This window comes from Cynocephalus volans, chromosome 8 (genome assembly GCF_027409185.1).
Source record: "Cynocephalus volans isolate mCynVol1 chromosome 8, mCynVol1.pri, whole genome shotgun sequence".
Classification (NCBI taxonomy): domain Eukaryota; kingdom Metazoa; phylum Chordata; class Mammalia; order Dermoptera; family Cynocephalidae; genus Cynocephalus; species Cynocephalus volans.
The window spans coordinates 27,854,979-27,876,880 of NC_084467.1; the positions used below are offsets into that span (position 1 = coordinate 27,854,979).

General features: G+C 49.6%; 2 protein-coding genes across 2 annotated transcripts in view; both read right to left on the bottom strand.

Moving 5' to 3' along the window:
* Positions 1 to 8,198: 8,198 nt before the first annotated feature.
* Positions 8,199 to 12,331, bottom strand: SMIM12 (small integral membrane protein 12). The gene is made up of 2 exons (XM_063106216.1): positions 12,219 to 12,331; positions 8,199 to 9,171 (listed from the first exon to the last, which is right to left on the bottom strand). Exon 2 carries the CDS (start codon positions 9,164 to 9,166, stop codon positions 8,888 to 8,890), a length of 279 nt encoding a protein of 92 aa, XP_062962286.1. The 5' UTR covers positions 9,167 to 9,171; positions 12,219 to 12,331; the 3' UTR covers positions 8,199 to 8,887.
* Positions 12,332 to 18,119: 5,788 nt separating this feature from the next.
* DLGAP3 (DLG associated protein 3) overlaps positions 18,120 to 21,902 on the bottom strand; it is a 38,677-nt gene continuing 34,894 nt past the window's right edge. The window contains exons 7-10 of the mRNA XM_063104866.1: positions 20,648 to 21,132; positions 19,504 to 19,595; positions 19,050 to 19,193; positions 18,120 to 18,338 (exon numbers count right to left, since the gene is read on the bottom strand). Coding sequence (XP_062960936.1) covers positions 18,120 to 18,338; positions 19,050 to 19,193; positions 19,504 to 19,595; positions 20,648 to 21,132 — 940 coding nt within the window. The remainder of the gene's footprint in view (positions 18,339 to 19,049; positions 19,194 to 19,503; positions 19,596 to 20,647; positions 21,133 to 21,902) is intronic.

The window sequence follows — 21,902 nt, forward strand, 5'->3', positions numbered from 1 at the left end:
AAATGGAGAGTTGCAGAGCTCAGCTAAAACAGAGGCAGCCGTGCTACTCCCTTCAAAATCGGTACACCCCCATCAGGAGAGCCTGGGGTCACAGTCTAGAGGTGGAAGGGTTCCAGGCTCTGATAAGGCAGGGGAAGGACAGAACTGTGCCTGGGGCCCACTGACTGTTCCTTCACCCGAGATGACAGGGCTAATCAGCTCACAGAGCCTTCCGGCCTCAGGCATTTAGTTCTCACCCTAAGACCTCTTGGGGGAGAAGGAGGAGCCACCAGCACAGCCCCACCCCATGGCCAAGCAAGCAGCCAGGGACCTGAAGGACCCTGTGCCCGGTAGGCTGGACACCTCCATGGCTCTGCGGCCATTCTCCTCTGCCGAGGTTTCCCCAGAGGAAGATGCTTACATGCCACTACCATCTATTGTCCTAATATGGGCTGAATTGTGTTCCCCCAAAATTCAGTAACCCCCTAAGAATGTGACAATATCTGGAGACAGACCTTTAAATGGTGATTAAGTCAGAATGAGGCTACTAGGGTAGGCCCTAATCCAATCTGACTGGTGTCTTTATAAGAGGAAATTTAGACACAGAGAGACACCAGTGGTGTACGTGCACAGAGAGATGACGATGTGAAGAGACAGCAAGAGAGAGGCCTCAGAGGAGACCAACCCTGCCAGCACCTTGATCTTGGACTTCCAGCCTCTGGAACTGTGAGAAAATACATTTCTGTTGTTTAAGACGCTCAGTCTGTGGTGTTTAGTCATGGCAGCCCCAGCAAACTAAGACACCTGCCCTGACTCACTACGAGGAGGGGCTTGGGGGACCTCCTCCACCCACACTCCCAGCCAAGCCGCCCAGTGAGTTGTGTTTCAAGAGCCACAGTAACCCAGGCAGGGCCCCTTCAGCTCAGCACCCCCTCAGCTGCCCAGCTTCTACAGCCTCCTCCAAAACTTTCCATCTGCCAAGCAGTGAGCCAACCAAGGCAGAGCTAAGTGGGTGCTGGGGATGCCGTGGAGCCAGGGGAATGCTGCAAGATACCAAGACAGGGCAGAGAAGGACCAGGGAGGGGGCAGCAGTGAAACAGGGCAGAGAAGCATCGAATGGAAGAGCCAACAGGCTTGAGAGCTGCCACAGCAGTCCTGTAGGCCTCAGTCTCCCCTCTACACCCCTCCTCCCCCTTCGAACCCAGAGAGACGAGGGTTTTGAAGTGTGGCAAATGCATGGAATAGAAAAAATACTACTAATCACAATAACCAACTTTTCCTAAGTGCCAACTATATGTGAGATGTTCCAAACACTTTGGTGTGTTTTCTTTTAATCCCCACAATAACCCTATAAGTAATTAGTAATTAGCCCCACTTGACACAAGATTGAGACTATTAAGTAGCTTGCCAAAGGACACTCAGCTGTAAGTGGCAGTGTTGGGCTCTGAACACAAGCAGTCTAACTCATGAGCTGAGTTTCCTGGGGAGTAGAGGGGGATGCGGGGGCTGGGACCCGAGCCCATCAAGGCCCCAGCATTTGTCAGTGAGGCAGAAGCAAGCCAAGGACAAGGCTTTAGGGACAATGGCAGCTGAACAATCCACCTGGTCATCAATCGACCAAATTGTAAACACACAGGACTCCCATCTGTGGGAAAGACTGACCTCCTAGCCTCCTGCACGTGGGGAAAACAGCTTGGAGGGCATCAAAGCGGCAGAGCTACCCCAAGAGTTCATCTGTGGTCTGTGTACTGGGAAAATGAAGCTGGGAAGGGGGCAGGAAAAGCAGGCTGCAGCCCTCATCAGACATAAGCCACGTGAGCTGCCAGCGAGAAGGGCTGTGGCTGTGCCTGTGGGTGCAGGCACTCAGGGTGTTTCCTCTCATCAGCAAGTCCACAGACCTGCAGGCCAGAAGCCGACCTTGGTTTGGAGTGATGACAAGATCAAGCTCGGAAGGGGAGGGGGACTGGGGTGGCTGCAGGGCCAGCTCTGCCAAGAATCCCCTGTATTATCTTGGGTGAGCCATTTCCCGCTCCAGGTCTGAGATGCCTGTGTTAGCATCAGGCGAGCCACTGCTCTTTCCTCTGCCATGTGAACGCCTCAGGGATGAGAGACAAGTAAAAAGAGGGTTTCGCATAAATATATGAAGTTTTATGACAGCTTCTTGATGACATGGAGAAAGCAGAGCCCGCCCCATCTCTGCTTTCAAAAGGCTTCCAGCCTCACCTGCCAGCTCGCCCCACACTCTCAGGCCACAGACAGAGGGAAGGTGCTAAGGGAAAAATGGAGACAAAACAGAGACACTCCAGAAGTGGCACCCACGGCTCCCCAGGTGGCAGTCCCACCCCTTCCCAGGACTTCTGTAACCCAAGGGGTCTGCCGAGAGGCTGATGTAGAGTTCCACCTGGAAAGTGCATTTGTGGTTCATTGGGCTCAGACCCAGGGCCTTGCTCAACTCCTTGGAGTTGCCCCATCCACCCTGCTGAGCTGCTGCAGAGCTTTGATCACTACTACACGAAGGGTTTCCTGAATGCTTTCCTGAGGACATTGTTCCCCACTAGAGAGTCATCAGGGTCAAATTCATCACAGGCTATGCTGGTCCAGGTCCTACCCGGTGGGGAAATGCAGCTCTCTGCCCAAGCCCCACTTCCCCCGGGGAAATTAAGCCAGCAGTTTCTTTTGTTTTAGCTCATTACCAACCTTGGGGAAGGTCAAGCTGTCGTAAAACACCACTGCCATTAGATCTAAGCTGCTAGGCACCTCAGAGCACAAACGTGGTAGATCTGCTCCCTGTCCTTCCAAAAGGCCTGTCTCCACACCCAGCCCCAGTACCTGCTCCATCCCAGAATCACACTCAAGGGCCTCTTAATTCATTCAATACTTATTGACAATGACAATGTGCAAGGCACTCTGGAAGGGGCAGACAGTTGAGTAACACTTGGTCCCTGTCCTCAAGGAACTCACAGTCTGGTGGAACACAGACACAAACCAACCACAGTGCCTTATAACAAATGCTACAGTAGAGGAACACGTAGACCGCAATGACAAGCTCTGCTTAGTTACAGAAGTCGGATATGGATCCACGTGCTAAATCTTGTAGTGTAACTAGGAGTCCACCAGGCACCGAAGGAGGGAAGAGCCAGGGAGGCACGATGCACAGTGTACATGTAGGCATTGGGGTTTGAACAAGCACAACATATTCAGGAAATGGCAAAAACAAGGCTCTGTCACAGGGAGTGATGGGAGATGAAGCTAAGGAGGGAGGGTGGGGCAAGATGGGGAAAGTGCTTGCATGGCAAGGGGCTTTGGTCTTCATCCTATAGGTGAGAGGAGCCAGGAAGGTCTTTAAGGAGCAACCACATCAAATGTGTGTTTTAGAAAAAAAATGCTGGCAGAAATGGGGAGACTTTTCAGGACAAGATCAAGAGTTTAGGCAAGAGATGATGAGGGCTTAAAGCAAAGGGGTGAGAAGAACAGAGGGTGGACTACAGATGTAGAAGAATCAGGTCACCACAGATCAGTGATGGAATCCATGGGGTTGGGGAGGAGGAAAAGTCAGAAACTAGAGGAACAGGACGAAGGAACATGGAATCTATTCCAGACACTGTGTTAGGTGTTTCATAAAAATTATCTCAATCTTCACAACTGTGAGTAAGCAGAATTAGTCCCATTTTACAGAGGATGCTTAGAGAAGCTAGGTAACTTCCCCAGTCACACCAGATTAGTTAGGCTTCAAAGCCAGGTCAACACTTTTAGCCACCGTACTATATCATAAATCTAGACAGAGATGCATAATACACTGTTTCAGAAAATCATCTGGAGTTTAGGGGGAAATTCAGAACTAAAGATAAACATTTGAGAGTCATCAAGGTAGACACTGGTGGTGCTTGAAGTCACGAATGAGGCTAAGACTGCCCAGCAAGAAAACAGAGGTAAGGATGACGCTGGAAGAACACCACACTTAGGAGAACAGGAGGAAGCAGTGGCAGAGAGAGCCAGAAAAGAAAACTGAGATGGTGGTGATATCAAGGGAGAATTTCCTGAAGAGTGTCGAATACTGCAAAGAGCTAGAATATGACGAGGACCAAAAAACGGATATGGGATTTGCAATTACAAAAGCTTCTAGCCAAAATGGCTTCACCACTGTAGTGGTGGTGGTGAACAGCAACCAGCAAAGGATGGCGTTGGGTGCTTGAGGAGTTTGATTTTAAAAAAGATCACCTTGAAGTGTTGCAGACTACTCCACACAAGTGGAGAGTGCCAGGCAGTATGGTTATGCAAATTGCTCCAGCTGCACTTGGCAGCTCAGGCTCATAAGCAAATGGAAATGGGCAGTGGAGCCAGAAATGGAAGTGAGGCAACAGGGCAGTGAGAGAGGGCATGAGGGCACAAAGGACTTTGTACTCCTCTAGACAGAAAAGCTGCCCTTGCTGGGAAGCTAGTAAAGATTTTTTCTTAAATCTCAAAAATTTGGAGGGCCCATTTGGCATTTCTTAAACAAAACACAAAGCCAGGGTTTACCTTTGTATTCTGTAAAGAAGAATTTGATAAACAGACAAATAACATTAACAAATTTAATTCAAAAGAATGAACTTTTTAAGTACATCAGAGGCACTGCTGGCACAGTATGAAAACTGATACATCAATTACTAATTACTCTTTACTCTTCAAGCTGATTCCACCCCTCTGACTTCTATTTAGCAAATACTTTAATAGAGACTGTGGACAGAAAAGGAATAAAGGAGCATTTATTTATAATTCATTGTTCAGACTGGCTGCCATCCCAACCACACAAAAGGGAGGTTTTACTGGGCCATAACATCCAGCATTTGTATGTTTTCAAAGCACTCTAAACTGGTTCCTCACTGTTTTCACACTATCAGCAGGGAACACATTAGCATCCCCATTTGCCAGGTGGGAGAACCAAGGCCAGGAGAGGTGACCCAGCATATCCCAGGTCACCCAGATTTGCCTCCAACTCCGAGGCTCTTTCCTCTACACATTCTCCTGATCCGTGACCTCTTGGGAATTCTGGAACAACTTCTCCCCCTTTCTCATTTCTGACTTTGCAGACTGCACTAATGCAACTACTACTTAGTAACATAGGTCTGAAGCCTGCAGTCCCCCTGACCAATTTGGTTCTTACGCAAGGCAGTCCTTTCTGTAAAAGATTCTTAAGAAGCCCTTAACCTCCAGACCTGAGGGTCCCTATTGTCACTCAGCCAAGGTTGCCTTCTCCTCCAAATCCCCACCTCACCAGGATCACAAGGATACATGCAATTACTGCAAGAAATGTGGGCTTTTCTTGCAGTAAAATTAAAGCAGCTAATATTTATTGAGCACCTACTGATTGCCGTGGACTGTGAAGAACTTTACATATATTACCTTACCCTTGCAACAATCCAGCAAAAACAGGTGTTCTTACCCATTTTACAGATGAGGATATTAAGGTTTTCAGAAAGGCTAAGTGACTTGTCCAGGGTCACTCAGTTAGGTCCTGAGGCAGTATTCATAACTCAAGTCTGTCAGACTCTAGAATTCACTTTATTTGTACTCTACTACACTGCCCTGACTCACCACTCTACAAGTACTTAGAGATCCATACCAACATGGAAAACAAGACGTGAGGCGAGACAGGAGCTTTTTCATTTTCGCTGCCTGGCTCCCACCCCAGATTCTGGTGAAGCTAATTCCATGGTGTATCACTGGGCCAGCAGTCCCACAAGCCCGGGGCCTTGGGAAGCTGACAAGAGTCAAAGGGCCCCCTGGCAGTTGCCCAGCTAACTTGTGCTAACACAGCAACAGGCACAGGAAAGGGTCTAGAGAGTGGAAAAGCACCAGACACTGAGCCGCTGAGGGGAGAGAAGTGATTCCTGTCATGTTTGGACAGGATAACCCTGCTCTAAAGCCACCACCATCACTGGCCCAGGAAGAGACCTAGGAGGGGAGTAGGGGGAAAGCCCCAAGCACATCTACTTACTAATGTATTTCAGTGAACTGTGACCGTTAAGCCAGTCAAAAAGAGGATCACATGCCTCCAAGGTCAATCAGCAAGCACGGAAAAAAACCAGCCCATGCCCTGGTTCATCACAGCCACCCTAACCTATCCTTGCCCACATCCACATAAACCTTGCTACTTAATGACACCCAAGAAGAGGCAAGAGACCATGCACTATCTTATAGCCACCACAGCAGCAGCACATATCAGCCAGCCCGTGGGAAAGATCTAGCTGGGAATATTAATAGACTCACTAGAGGCAGAAATTCAGAGGACATGCCCTAGGAAATGAAATTATTTAAAAGGAAACACAATCAAAGTGAGACTGAAGGAGGGAGCAACTTGAATTTCCAAAGATGGGCTTCCTCAACCAGGCACTGCGGGGAGGTACACCAGCGGAGACAGGGTTGTTATAAAATATCCGAAAATCCAAAAATGTCTCTGGGAAAATTTTTTGGTATTGTTTCTGTAGACTTTCCATCCTCAAATGTTTTGCTTAGGTTGATATTAAACTGCATATGTGCAGGATGCCCAGAAGGGTTTTTAGGGAAATCATTCTGGGATCTAATAGTTGCCATAAGTTGTTAGAGTGCTATAAAAACCTCTCCAATATCATCAGAAGGTGGGGTCAGTGTGAAAGGTCACAAATTGGGTCAAAGTAGGCCCCGGATATGTTAGCATGTTAGAATTTTTTTAAATGAATTGTCAACATACAAAAATCAAGTTTCCACACACACATACACACACACACACACACACACACTGAATTTCTAGCATCTTCTCGAAAAGAATTGGAAAATCTGGTATCACTGGGTGAGCAGCACAGATTGGAAGCTGAATCGCCACTGCCCCCTTTCGGCAGGCCTGTGCGTTCTAGTTCCCAGCCTGGCCAGCCTGGAGGCTCATTTAAATCACCTGACTGACCCCTGTAGGCATCAGGGTTTGCTACTGCTGGTTTAGCCCAGGAAGCATTCCCAGGCTTGGTAATGTGTAGAACTGCCACAGGGGAGCGGCACTGGTAAGTCGAGAAGGCATGCCCACCAGCCAGTGCCTATAAACAGAAACTAAGCTTAGCAGATCCTTTCAGAACCAGCACTTCAGTAACATCTTTCCCCACACTCCCCATCAGATCCCTTTCTTGGGAAGCAACAGTAGGTCATTTCAACATTCTCACTAGGCCTCAGCAACCCTGAGGGGAAGCCACTGACTTGATTTGCTCCGTCCTTCTCTCAGGCCACCTTCCACGTCCTCCCAGCACCTCCCACTCCACAGCTGGCATCTCTATCAGTTCAGGAATTCTACCCTCAACCTCCTGTTAACATCATCGGGCAGATTCATTCTTCATCAAATGCTCATGACTTCCCTTTGCTCAGGTTAAACATCAGTCAGCTTCATGAGGCAACAGGTTCTTATGTCTCATCCTGCCCTCTGATATCATCCCCTTACAACCTCACCAGCAACATCTTAAATGGTAACATTTAGTATAAACTCCTACAGCTCTGTAGAAAAGACATTTGGTACTATGCATGGAGACCCTTAAAACTGCTCATCACATTGCATCCTAAATGCCATTTAATGTTCCTACCATTTACTCCAAAATGAAGGAAAACCTCTGTATGTATAAGATATTCACTGAAGTATTTACTCTAGTGAACAACCAGAAACAATTCAATGTCCAGCAATAGGGAAATTGTTAAAAATGAATTTATGCTATATTACTACTTGATGAGCAATTATGCAGGTATTAAAAACAATTAGGATGACTATAAGACAGGAAAATGACAATATGTTTAAAAGTAATATAAAATCAAATGTACAGTAATGAAAACTAGCTTTAAAAACTATGCAGAGAATTAGTGAAAGACAATAAAAACGTTAACAGTGATTGTATTAAAGCACTGGCAGTGTGTACCTTTTATACCTTTTAAAAATCCTTACCAAATTTTACTTTTATAGGGAATAGTGCATATATTACTTTTATAGGGAAAAGCTTATGTGTGTGGTCTTTTCCAATTTAGACTTTGGAAGGTGCTACAGCCTCTTGTTATCATGATAAAAAGGTTCTTGGGAACCTGTGCCTCCAGAATTTGGTCCAACCATGCTAATGAGACAAAGCTTCCAGGGCCCCCAGAGTCCTTAGTTAAACACCAATGTTATCCTACCCTAAACTGCCTGACCTTGCCTAACTCCTAAGGAGACCCCAAACACCATCTGAAACATAGGATTTGATCAATATGTGTTCTCAGATGCCACTTTAATCAAGTTTTGCACTATACAGTGTTGAGCGTGGAAGATGGTGATTGTTTTCAAGCAAATTCACCAAGCACATGTTCCTCCCTGCCCCAAGGTGAATAGCCTGAGCTTCCAAGAACAGAAAAATGCTTTCCTTCCCCAAGGAATCCCATTCCTGAGCTGGCAGGACAAAATTTCAGGAAGAATGACTACAAAGGAGAGGGAAAACTAGTGAAGGGAGCCAGCTGGATTTTTGAATTCTTCCCAGTGAAAACTGGAACTAGACATATAGGTATCTCTCCTAATGGCAAAACCCAAATCCCAGCCATTCACACTGGAAGCCAAACCATCTCCCCATGAAGACTGACAGCCAATGTTCATTTCATAACACTCATACTGGCAGTGCACCCATAAGCTCAGAAGCCTGAGCAGTTGTGGCCACCACACGACAGATGCAGCCTTCAGGCGAGAACCCTCCAGGGCCTTCCTCTTCACTGGCCCCTCAGCTGCTGCTGTGTCTGCCTGGCCATAAAGGAGCAACCAGTATGTGTATGGCTGTGTGGCATGGAAGGGGCCAGAATAAGCAACAAAGCAAATCAGAGGTGGGTTCCAGGGCTGGGTTGACATGGTGGCAGGACCAGACATGGCACACAGTAGGAACACAGGGCTCTGCGTCTTCCATTAATTCTTCTCTGGGCGGTTTCTGTTCAGAACAGCTTTGGGGGCAAATTCTAGTTTGTCCTTAAGGCTCACCACCTGGGTGTGGTCCTTGCCTAGCAGCTCATCCAGTTTGCGATCCTCCCGGCGCTCCGAGATGCTTTTTTCCTCCTCCACAGGCTGGGGATCTTTTCCCCTGATGAACCATTCCAGGTGGTAGCCCACAGCCCCGACCACAAAGGCCACAGGAAATGTGACGTAGGGAGCATAGGTACGTACCACGGTCCAAAGCACAGGCCACATGACATCTGTAGAAGAACACAAGGCAGCATTAGGAAGAAACCACCACCCCCTTCTTTCACCAAATATGGACAACCCACCAGGGTTCTCCACTTACCAGGCAGCTTGGCATAATTTAATGGGCATCCACCCCATGCAGGGTAATGCAAGATGGTACCTTGCTTTATGCAACAGTTGGGTCCCTGAAATAATCTAGGAAATTTGGAAGCGGGGGAGAATCTCTTACGTATTATATTATTTGACAATTGTCCACCTATATATATGGCAGTGTTCCCTGCAAGAGGACCTCTGAGCCTTATGTAATAGAGCTTCAATCTTCCCTCTACAGTTTGCCAACATTTCAGGAAGGGAAAAGAAGCCTACGAAATTTCTCCATGAGCACAGCCAGCCACCCTTTCCCCACCCACACACAATCCCACTGTGAATCTCCTTGTTCATTCATTCATTCATTTATTGACCCTTGCCCTTGGTGTTACAAAGCTGCACTCTAACCAGCCGAGCTAACTGATCATCCAGGAGCATATTTAAACAGCCAAAACCATAATCCATTACCTAACTACCCTGTATTTTAGATAAATAGATAATGATTTTATCCTATTCTGAACTTGGCTTTTCTAACAATGGGACAAACCTATACTTTACAGATCTGCTAACCAAACCACTTTCAAAATATACAATCATTGGGCTGGCCCGTGGTTCACTCAGGAGAGTGTGGTGCTGATAACACCAAGGCGAAGGGTTCGGATCCCTATATAGGGATGGCTGGTTAGCTCACTTGGGAGAGCGTTGAGCTGACAACACCAAGTCAAGGGTTAAGATCTCCTTACGGGTCATCTTTAAAAAAAAAAAATTACAATCATCAACCAAACCCATATCCTCACATTTGCATAATAAGCTCCTGAAAATATCACAAGCTGTTATACATGCTCTGGACACCCTAGGACTTGAAAAATCTCTACAAAAACCACTATACAAGCCATGGCAGGGGGAAAAAGCAGAAGCGGAGTTGCAGCAGGGCCTCCTGGAATGTAGTAGGACAATATCAAAGTAATGTTAAGAACACGCAAATTGGCTCACTCTAATGGCCATTTAGTCTCAAATGATTATCATTATTAACAATTATCAAAGATCATTCATAATTATCATAATAATGATAGCTACCATTTATTGAGCACTTATGTGCTAGGCCTCAGGCTAAGCACTTTATATACACTCTCTCTTTTATTCCTCATGTCCATTCTGTGAGGTATGGTATTATCAGAGGATTAAGTTACTTGCCCAAAAGCCTCAACTGAAAGATTTTTGTGCCTCTATAGGTATTTCTCCAACACTGCTATCCCTAGTCTAAAGTGAAGGACTGAAGCCTCAACAAGGTTAGGATGACTCTCTCCCTCTCTTTGGTTCCAATTCTCTTTAGAGGAATCTCAGTGTTTAGCGGACCTAAGACTATAATGGACCATCATGAGAAAAAAGAAAAGAAGTACAGCAGCTCCAAGATTCCCCTCCTGGCCCTTTGTCTTAGCACCAGTCACTATGCTAGACAATTTACACACTGGTCATCATCTGATCCTCAAAATGCCTCTATGATGTAGGAATTATTAGCCCAGGTTTTTGTCTAAAGCCTGCAAAAGCTCAGAGACATTATGTTAACTTGCCTAAGGTCACTAGAAGCCATAGAGCCCTGATTTTGAACACAGGTCTCTCCAACTTAAAAGCCCATGCTTTTTCTAGTGCTAGTGGAAAAAACACACTGCAGATAGGTGTATGGTTTCTGTCCAAATCCTAGACAGGGAGAGCTTCCTGCAGTTTTTCCCATAAGCTTGGCATTTCAGTACCGAGAAGCACTGCTTTTTTTGCAATCTCTGAGATTACACTGAGAGATTTGTGAAATTCTAAGATTTATAAATTACAAGACACACCCCTGAAGAATACCAAACCTAATACTTCTACGTTTTATTTCCCACCTTTTAAGCAAGTTCTCTCTTTATAAGTAAACATTTTCCCTAAACAACTCATCATTCAGATTTCCAGTTTGTCTTAAAACATATCAAGCATGAGTCCACAACTAATATAATCACACACAGCACAAGTCCTGCTCACATTCTAATCATTCCCAAATAAGTCAATTAATTCATTTATTCAACACTTGTAACCACTTTCTCTGTGTCAGGCACCGTGCTGGTTTACCCCTCGTCTGCATTTCTCAAAACTCCTTAAGCTCCAAGAGAGCATGGACCATGTCTGTCCTGCTCCCACTGTGTACTTATCCATCCCCCCACCCCTTCCACCCTGCCTGGTCCAAAGTGCTCAAAAAGTTTGTTGAATGAATGAATGAAAGCTCAAGCAGCTCACTAGTGAAAAAACACAGCACTCATCCACCCATCCTTCCTCAAAATGTGGCAGGAACACAAGAGGCCTTTCCTGATTACAAGAAGCCAGACCATCCAACAAGTCACCCCCAGGGTATCAAAATGAAAGAGGCAAAACTGTCTCGCAAAGACTGTGACGCTTATTTCCTGCCTAGCATGGAGGGAGCCTGCCAGGGCGTCCGGTAAAGGTCAACTGGGTTGCCTGGAAACCTGCCCTTGTGTCTGGGCTCCGGAGGCCCAATGAGACCCGAAGCCGCAGTCCCGAACTCGAGAACTACTAACAAGGACAGAGGAGGCCTGAGAACGTTAACGAATTAACCCTGACAGTCACTGGAACCCAGTCCAGGGATTGGAGGGCAAGCGAGGTCAGGGTCCAAATAGCTACCCTTCTCCTCTGGGCTCCCGGTCCCCTACCCCTATCCCACCACACTCATGGCCTCAACAACGTCGGTCCTCATTCAGGGGCCGGAGGCGAGAAGTCCCGGCCGCTGAGGCCCAGCTGGGCTCACAGACACGACGGCATCTGAGTGCCGGGAAGTGAGAGAGCCGCCACGCCTGCCCAGGGCTGGAGCACACACTAACCATCACCTAACTCAGAGGTTACGGCCTGGAACCGTCGCCAGGGAACGGGCGGCCCAGGCAGCCGCTCCGGGGAAGGGAGCCGCCCGCCCGGGCCGCGTGCTCACCTGCAGCCCAAGCCGCACTCCCCTGTCCAGTCCCCGCTCTCCGCCCGTTAGCCGGGAGCACGGACGTCGCCGCTCCCAGCGGCCCGCGAGGCGTCGCCCCGTGACCCCGCCCACTGACCGCCGGCTCTCTCGGAGCGCAGGGATTGGCTGAGTTCCAGCCAAAGGACGGGAGAAAGCTGGGCGTCGGAGATCGAGCCCTGCTGTGCTGAGATGACACAGCGCCCCCTCCCGGTCAGGAGGTTTCCCAGTGACGTCACCATGTGCATTTCGCGTGGGGAAAGTGAAAAATCATCCATTCATTTATTCAACTGACATTAGGCGTCTTCTGAGACGTATGTCTGGGCACACAAAAACAAAAGACATCATCTCTGACTCCTTAACCAAGTATAATCTAGTGCTTTAAGACCTCTTTGGATCCGGGCTAGCTTTCTAGCTCTGTGACCTTGGGAACATTATTAACCTGTCTGAGACTCCCTGCCCTCTTCTGTGTAGAGGTAGTAACACCCATTTCGCAGGGATGTCGTGAGAGTTAGGTGAGATAATGTATGTAAAGTACTGTGCTAAGCACACAGCAAGCAAAGAAATAGATGGTAGCTATCCTAAGTCTACAAATAATTTAAATATAGTAAAACCTAAGTTTTACATGACCCCTCAGATACAAGTGTTAAATAAAAATTACAGGAGTCTATTGTTTTGGACTTAGTTTCTGCACTAGGCCCCCAAAAAACAGACTAAAAATCAAAATGGTGTCATCCCTACTGAGTTCCACGTCACCAAACCTACACTAAGTTGTGGTCTGACCTTCCAAGAAATCAGGAGAGAGAGCCAATTTCCCAAAGAGGCCAGCTTATATCTTCCATAGGCATGATAATGAAGTTTCCTTTGCTTTAATCCTTACACAAAAAGGATAGCCTGAAGTAACCTGATGTTAAATAATCAGTTATTTTTCTATTGTTCTGTCTCCCTGTCTCCACCCTATAAGAAAAGTAACTTTGAAATGACCAATCTGCTTTTTGTTCTTTGTTTTTTCTTTCTTCAGCCTTTTCTGTCTATAAAACCAACCTCCTCTTCTGGGCTCATTGTAACACTTATTCTATTCTATGGAATGATGTGTTGCCTGATTCTAGAATTTCAATAAAGCCCATTGAGATCTTTAAATTTGTTGTAATTTCATCCTTTGACACAAATATTCGCTCCCTTCTCTGTGTTCCCACTGTGCCCTATACAGACATCAATTTTATCACATACAGAAAAAAAGCCCCAAAGCCCATGCTCCTTAATGTCCCGACATGGCCCTGCTTTCCAACCTTCATTCCACTAACCTCAGGCCAGCATTTTTATTTTAGTAGCACATACTACCCCCACAGAGCAAACTCTTTCACACCTCTGTGCTTTACTTGTGCTTTTTCGTCCGCCTACAGTGCCCTTACCATCTTTCTTTACCAAAGTAGCTCTGGTTTACTTCTGTCAGAAGCCTCCTAGACTGTGTTGTCATGTTAGACACCCTTCTTCTATTATCTCAGAGACCCCAAAGCTAAGCTATGGCAATGAAGATGGAGAGAAAGGAAGAGTATAAAGAAATATTTAGCAGACCTTATCAGCAGAACTTGTTCACTAATTGAATATGAAGAAAGAAGGGAATAGAATTGCCTACATTAACTGGCATTCAGTCAGCAAGTCAACGTGTGCTAGACATTGGAAATGCGAAAACGACTGGGACCATCCCTGTCCTCAGGAGTTCTCTGACTGAAAGAGAAGCAGATGGGTCTACAAAATGTCAATAGAGTCTAAGAAAGGTGATGATATGACAGAAGGATGCACTAGTAGCACAGACCAGGAACTTCAGCCCAGCCAGGAAGAACCAGGGAGGTCTCCCTAGAGGAACCAGCCCTTGAGCTGAGTCTTGAGTAATGGCTAGCAGCTCGCTGAGATGGAACTGCCTGAGGCTCAAGAACACAGACTTAGAAGTCAGATAGCCATGGGTTCTCATCCCACCTCCGCTGTCTGCTAATCTCAGAAATGCTATTTACACCCTTTGCTTAAAACAAGGCAATAATAGTACCACCTCCTAAGATTGCTGTCAGTATTGTCACCTAAACGTGTATGAAGTGCTTGGCATAGTAAGTGGCACCTCCTAGGTAACTCAGTAAAGGGTTATTGGTGTGTTAAGTATTACCCAAATTTATTACTCCTTCTGTAATGTCCTATGTCTATTTATGGCATTATTCATTCATTAAGACAAAAACCTGAATGACTTTTGTTTTTTTTTTTTTTTTTTTTTTGATGGCTGGCAGGTATGAATGACATCTTCAAGGCCTCCCCATCTTTGCATTATTCCCCCCGGATCCAGCTTACAGCACCTATGCCTCCTAAAAGTCTCTCAAAGTCAACATCATTCTCTTACCTGGACCACTTTAGCAGCTCCCCCAATAGTCTCCCCCTACCTTCCTGTTGCCCCTTCCAGTCCGTTTCCATTCTGTTGGCTAAGGGGTCTTTCAAAAACTTAAATAAAACCATGGAATCTTCAGTTTAGCTCCCCCCACCCCCACCTCCATCGGTCCCTTCTGGCCACAGTCTGTGCCCTCCACACCCTTGTCCTAGCCAGTCGTCCCCCACCAGCCTTTGCTCATCCAGTTGTTCCCAACAAACATGCCTTTCCATGCCTGTGCCCAAGCCGATCCCTTTGCCTGAAATGAACATTCTCCCTTCTCTTCCTTAACTGAAAAATGCTAATTCATTGTGCAAGACCTAGTTCACAAGGCAGAAAGCTTTCCCAGACTTCCTGAGTTATGGTTTGAATGTTTGTCCTCTCCAAAATTCACGCTGAAATTTAACTGTCATTGTAACAGTATTAAGAGGTGGGAACTTTCAGAGGTGATTAGGCCATGAGGGCTCCACCTTATGGGGTGGGATTGGTGCCCCTATAGAAGGGGGAGTTGAGCCCCCTCTTGCTCTCTTGCCTTCCACCATGGGACGACACAGCAAGAAGGCCCTCATGGGGCTGTCCGGTTAGCTCAGTCGGTTAGAGTGCAGCCTTATAACACCCCAAGGTCATGTGTTTGGATCCCCATATCAGCCAGCTGCCAAAAAAAAGAAGGCCTTCACCAGAGGCCAGCACCTTGGTATTGGACTTCCCAGCCTCTAGAACTGTGAGCCAATACATTTCTGCTCATTATAAATTACCCAGTCTGTGGTGTTGTTATAGCAGCACAAAAGGGACAAAGACACCCTGCTTGTTAGAGGTTCCCTCTTCTCATCTCCTCAGTCCCTCTGGAAGAGCAGGCCTCCCCTTTTACTATAACTTCCTGTTTATATGCCTCACTATGGCCAGACTGGGAGCAACTCAAGCAGAAGGACCGGATCTAATCTTTCGCTTATCCATGGGGCTCAGCACAACCACCCAGGACACAGCAGCCGGAGGAGGCTCCCTACAACAGCCCCACCCGGGGAGATTTTAGACATCATGTCTGTAGCGGGATGACCACAGAGTGGCAGATGCTGTGCCCATTCCCATATACCTCATGGTAACTGTCACCCCCCTCTCCAAGCCTCAGTTTCCTCATCTGTAAACAGAAGTGATGGCAATACCTGCTTTGTAGAATTATTCTATCATCTAGTTCAAGCCTCATGCATGTCCCAATTTTAGAGATAAGAAAACAATCAGAGAGGTAAAGTGACCCAACCAAGGCCTCACTTGGCAAGTCTATGGGAAACAGACAAATGAGCATTTGTAGTGGAAATCTGTGGACAGTGATCAAGTCTAAGTGTCCCCAAACCTGACTGTTCATCAGAATCACCTAGAGCACTTGTTAAAAACTCATTCAAGGGCAGAGCACCTATCTGGTAAGTCTTGGACCAGGTCCAGGAATCTGTATGGGATCAACTCCAAGCTGATTTGTTTTTGGGAATTCAGATCACATGGGAGCCCTCTCCACCTTCCAGTGGGCTCATGAGTATATATGTGTATGATCTCTTCCTTTTCAGAAGGAGTCTCCCAAACCAGCCTGTAAAGTATCTGCTTATGCCACTCCTCCTGTTCAAAACCATAAAAATGGCTCCCCACAGCTCTCAGGACCCAGGCCCAGCCTTCTTCATATGACCCAAAACGCCGACAAGATCAAGTCTGTGCATTCCCAATGCCTCTTTCTCCTCCAGACATTTGCACAGCTGCTCCCTGATCTTGGAACATCCTTCCCAGCCCCAGCCCTCCTTCAATAGCTAATACTTAGTCATCTTTCCAGCACTCATCCCTGTATTTTAACTCCTTGTTTACTTGCGTTTTTCCCATAAGACAATAAGCACCATAAGGATAGAAACAACATCTTGTTCAGGGCTATCTTTGTAGTGTCTGACCATGACAAGTGTTTGCTGAATGCGAAGAATTGGCTGGTCCAGTGTGGTGCAGAAGAGCAGCCAACAGCCTAGCAGGCTCTTCCTCCTGCCTTGGTGTGACACATCAACCCCAAGGGACTGGAAAGGGGATTTTCTGGGTGGCACTGCCATCAAAGCTGTACAGCTAAATGTTCATGATTTGGCATTAGACCTGGGTCCACCATTTTTAGCCCTGTGACTTTAAGCAAATCACTTAATCTCCTGTGAGTTTCAGCTTTCTCCTCTGTTGTAAGGATGAGCTACATTCATCTGAAGCCCTTACCTTTTGACTGACCTACAGTAAGCATTCAATAAATATTAGCCAACACTACTAGGTTTTGGTTTGGCTTCCCAAGAAAGTTCTGTTCTTTATACCTCCTTCCCCAAAGTGCCCACCCATAAGAGGCTTCAGAAAATGTAAGAGCACCAAACCGAACAGAGTTGTTCTGCTGCTGATCAGGAACGACTGGAGCAGAAAAAACACTGCCTTAGGGGAAGAGAAACCAATATTTGTTGATACCCAATAACCACGCTCCCTGTTTATAGAGCACATGCTGTGTGCCAGGCATTGAGCTCCAGTGCTTCCCTCTCTGGAGGAACCCTGGGAGGACTCGGGGACAGAAAGGGAAACGGATTGAAGACGGCGGGGGGGAGGGGGGGGACGGAGAGGTTTATGCCCTCACCTCTTTGCCCAGGTCCTTACTGTGGCCAACAAGCGGCTGAATCCCCTTTCCCCAGCTGGCTCTTCCCTGGGAGGGGCTCAGGCAACCTCTGCTGTCTCCAAACCAAGAGCTTGGGCTCCTGGCCCGTTCTCCCTCCACCCTCTACCACCCCCCCAACACATACGGGGCAGAGGTGGTCTCTTCTGGAGAGAGCAACTGGCTCAAATGCAGTTCTGCCATTTTATTTTTCCTGGGATACTCAAGGGGATGTGGGAACAGCCACAGGTGTGGTGAGGAAAGCCCCCATCTCCCCTCCCCAGCCGCTGGGAAAGGGGAGAGGCCCAGGCGCCCTGGTCCTGGGTTGGTCCAGCCACTGTGGTCCCTGGGCCCGGTGGGCTGAGGGCTGAGGGTGGAGCCCCTGGGAGGGTGGAGCGAGCTCCTAGGCGGGGTTCGGGATTCTTCATAAAAAGCCACGAAGCTTGATCCCCACGAAGCCCAGCCCCGCGGGGTGGGGGGGACGCAGAGCCCAGATGGGGGACCCGGCCCGGCCTGGCCCGTGGAGGGAAATAATGGCAGAGGTGGTGCCCATGGGGAGGAGGTGGGGACAAAGCGTCGGACCAGGAGGGAGAGGGTTCCAGGTGGGGGGCGCAGGGCGGAGAGGCACGGCCCCCAGCCCGGCCCGGGCGCCTTCGCGTGGGGTCAGGAAGGTAAAAAACCCACGAGAGTGTGACGGGCAGGAGGGGCCGGGGCGTGCGGTGCCGGCGGGGCGGGCGCTCGGGGCGGCCCGCGTTCACAGTGACCTCGACGCTGGGTGTACAGTACGGGTAGAAAACCGCGGGCCCGGGCCGGGCTGGGCGGGCCGGGCCGGTCACAGCCTGGTCTGGGCCTCGGGGATGTAGATCTCGATGCTGTCGGCGCTCTCGGTGGCCGAGCTGTGGCGGAAGGAGGCGGCGCGCTTGGCCGCCAGGAGCCGCTTGCGCGCTTCCTGCCGCTGCCGGTCCACGGAGTCCAGGGAGCGCTCCTTCACCGGCACGCCCCGGCCCCGCGAGGGCTTCTTTGGTATCGGCGGAGGGACCTTCTTCTCCTCCTGCCGGGAAGAGGGGGCGGCAGCTCAGTTTGGGGCCGGGGTCCCACTCCCAGCACCGCAATTCACCCAGCTCCCAAAGGGATGAAAATCGTGTGGCTCTGAGCAAGACAGCGTTTGGCACAGGCCACAGATGCCGCCACCTGGAGCCCCGGGGGTACTCGATCTGACCCGGTCGAAACCCCACGGCTTTCATGAAAACATGACGGCTGCGCGCCCTCTGGTGGAGCCGTTCTCTACAGCGGCATCGGAATGCTCGCTCCCTGCGGGCACCGTGCGTGGGCCCGGAGGACCGCAGCTCCCCCAGCTCAGCAAGGCAACAGGGGTTCATGCACAGGCCTCCCGGTCCCATCGCAGACAAGGTGTAGTGAGCTAAGGTCTGAGAGGACCCTCAAGGCTCTGCCCTCTGTGCTTTGGCCCAAGCTGGGGGCAGTCTGCCTTTCTGGAAGATCTAGTTCTGCTCCCTCAAACTGCAGCTGGCCCGGGGTGGCTGAGACAGCCTCAGGGTTCTGGCAGCTCAAGCAGTGATGAGCATTGGGACCAAGCATATGGCAGTGACCAGGAGTGTGGCCATTCTGTGAGAGGACAGTCAACCATCGTCTGTCCAGGCTGCCCTTGCTGCCCACGGGTCTCTTCCACTGCCTTCTTCACACATACACACACCCCTGGGGAAGAAAATTTTCCAGAGTCTGGCCTCTCCCCCTTCTCACACACCTTAGGCTCTAGGAGTTTCCAGCTGTTGGCCTTGAGTTGCTGTAGCTCCAAGAACTTGAGGGTCACATCCTCGATGGAGAGCTGCAGGAGGTCCCAGAAACCCGCCAGGTCCTGGAAGGTGGGCACAGGGAACGCAGTGGGGTCCTGCAGTGTAGGGACACAGAGTGCAAGCAGCCAGTCAGGGAGGTCTGAGACCCAGCCAGGCCCAGAGCTAGCCATCTCACTGTCAGGAAGCTCAACCTGGGAGAGTGGGGTGAGGGCTGGGAGACACGGGGACAAGAAAGAGCCCAGGCCTCTCCCTCCCCGGCGCAAACACCTGGTCCCACCTCCAGGCACAATACTCAGAGCTACCTGGGCAGGCACACTGACCTGGTCTCACCTCCAGACACACACACACTCTGGGTCACCTGCCAGGTACACACACCTGGAAGTCTCTATTCCTGTGGGCACTCACCATGCTTTGCTGACACAGCCGGAAGAACTGCTGAACCTTCTGGGACAGCAGAAGTTGTGTGCTGCCCACAGCACTGCGGATCTTCTCCAGGACTAGAGAGCAGAAGGAAATTCAGGGAGGGGGATGATGCATCTCTTTCCCCAGCCTCTAGGAAGTCTGCCTTGAATGACTCTAACTCTTCAATTACTGGGCACTATCTATCCATGCATCTCCTCCAGCCCCAGCCCCTTCCCATCCTCAAGTCCTTAACAAGCTGCTCCTATCCCACTTCACCAAGAAGACTGTATCCTCAGAAGCTGATGTTCCTTCCCTCCTACATGTACTGAGCACTCATCCTCCTGAATCCTTCCTCCTCTCATGTCAGAAAATGGCTGGAAACCAGCCCCAGCCTAGCTCTATAGCCTTAGCCAGAGCACTAGCTCAATGACCACCCACTGGCTGGACGCTGCCACTATCAGTGCATAACTCCTTGGCTCCTTCAGAATTACTAAGTACAGGCTGGCAGGTTAGCTTAGTTGGTTAGAGTACAGTGTTGATAACATCACGGCCAAGGGTTCGGATCCCCAGAATGTCCATCCACGAAAATAAAAATAAAATAAAGAAACTATTAAGTACATGACACCTGTCTTCCTAGTCACTATCCCATTAACTTGTTGATTCTGGGGTAAGACTGTGTCTTCCCTCAGATTGGACTTATAGGAAAGGGCCATGTCTACCTGGCTGAATCTCCTTCATCTAAGCCTCAGACACGATCTGACCTTGTAAACTGCCTCCCCCTCTGCCTTGAAGTTCTGGTCCCACCACCTGGATCAGAGCTGGAGCCCCACACCAGTCCAGATCTGAACAGAATCCCTCCCCCTTGTCCCCACAGACTTGATGGCTTGGACTGGTAGCCATCTCCTAGGAGGCCCAGCCCTTTTGCCTGGTCAGTGTCCCCAGTCCCAGCCCTGGCCTCTAAAGCTGCTCCGTGATTCCTTCCAAGAGCTCCAGCACGCCCTGCTGCCAGTGTTGGCCCACCCAGCTCAGTGCTGAAGAACCAAACAGTGAGGAAGGCAAACTCACGCCCCACTGAAGGGACGTCCTGCGCTGTGCGGCCCGCCCCACCCCCACCACGGGCGCCCGTGCGCACACGTGGTAGACTCACTCTCCTCGGGCAGCTCGTAGTCCTCCGCCTCGCGCTCCATCTGCTGGCACCAGTGCTCCAGCTTCTCCACCTCCGCCCGCAGCATCTTGATGAACCACTCGCCGTCCCGTGGGCAGGGGGATGTGCGGCCTGAGTCGGGGAGGCTCCTTGAACCGCGCTCCATCCAGGAGTCCCGGCGGCCAGCCCCAGGGCCTGGGGTGGGGGCGGGGGCGGGGCCGGGCGACCCATCGGTGGCCGGCGGCTCGTACGGCAGTGGGTAGCCCTCGCGGTAGGCCCACTGGCCCTGTGTGTGGACCGTGCGGAAGACTGAGTAGGTGGGGGCCCGGGGCCCGGGCTGGGGCTCAGAGGCGTGCCTCTGGAAGGAGCGTCCGAACTGCAGGGCCTTGTCTTCTGTGGCCACCGTGGCCAGGCCGGCCAGGCCCTCCAGCTCCAGGTCTGCCTGCACGCCGGCCGTCACGCTGTTGGAGCGCTTGAACCTCGCCCGCCTGCGGAGAGAGGGGCCTGTCACCTCTGCCCCCGCCCAGCCTCATCCCAACCCTCACCTCCCACCCCAAGCAAAAAGGGCAAGGAATGAGGAAGGGAACCTACAAAGTGATGGACATTAATCCACGCACTTGACATATATCAGCCCTTGCAACAGGAAGGTATGTAATATACCTACCTCTTGCACTACCTCTAGACAGGGGTAGATAAAAATATTCAAAATATTTTGTTGGTTTTTTCTGGTGGCTGGCTGGTACTGGAATCCAAACCCTTTGACCTTGGTGTTATAAAACCATGCTGTAACCAACTGAGCCAACCGGCCAGCCAGTATTCAAAATATTTAACCACCAGTACTGCACAGACAGAGCAGATGCTGGCAGACACCAATCAGGGCAGGCACAGACCAAAGTGCTGGAGAGGCAACCCGCAGAAGCTGGATAGTGGGGCAGACCAGAGGGGGCGCAGGGGAGGGGCACACCGGGGTGGTGGCTCTTTACCAATGAATGTAGAAGTATTTCAGTATTTTAACAAATGGTATGTCTGTGCTACTTTACATCAGCTCTACTAGTGTGTCCTCAGCCCAAACCAAGAAATGAGTAATCCAAGGCCCAGAGAGGCCCACAGTCACCCAGCCACAAAGTGGCAGAGCCAGGATTTGGACCCAGGGCTGCTGGGCTCCATAGTCCAAACACTTCGCACTACACCAGCTGCTGAAACATCACGGAAAGAAATGCCTCGGAGCAGATGGGGGTGGAGTGGGCCTGCAGCTGAG

Bases quoted from the DNA above. Each gene is read 5' to 3' on its own strand.
- SMIM12 (XM_063106216.1), bottom strand. From the start codon at position 9,166: ATGTGGCCTGTGCTTTGGACCGTGGTACGTACCTATGCTCCCTACGTC.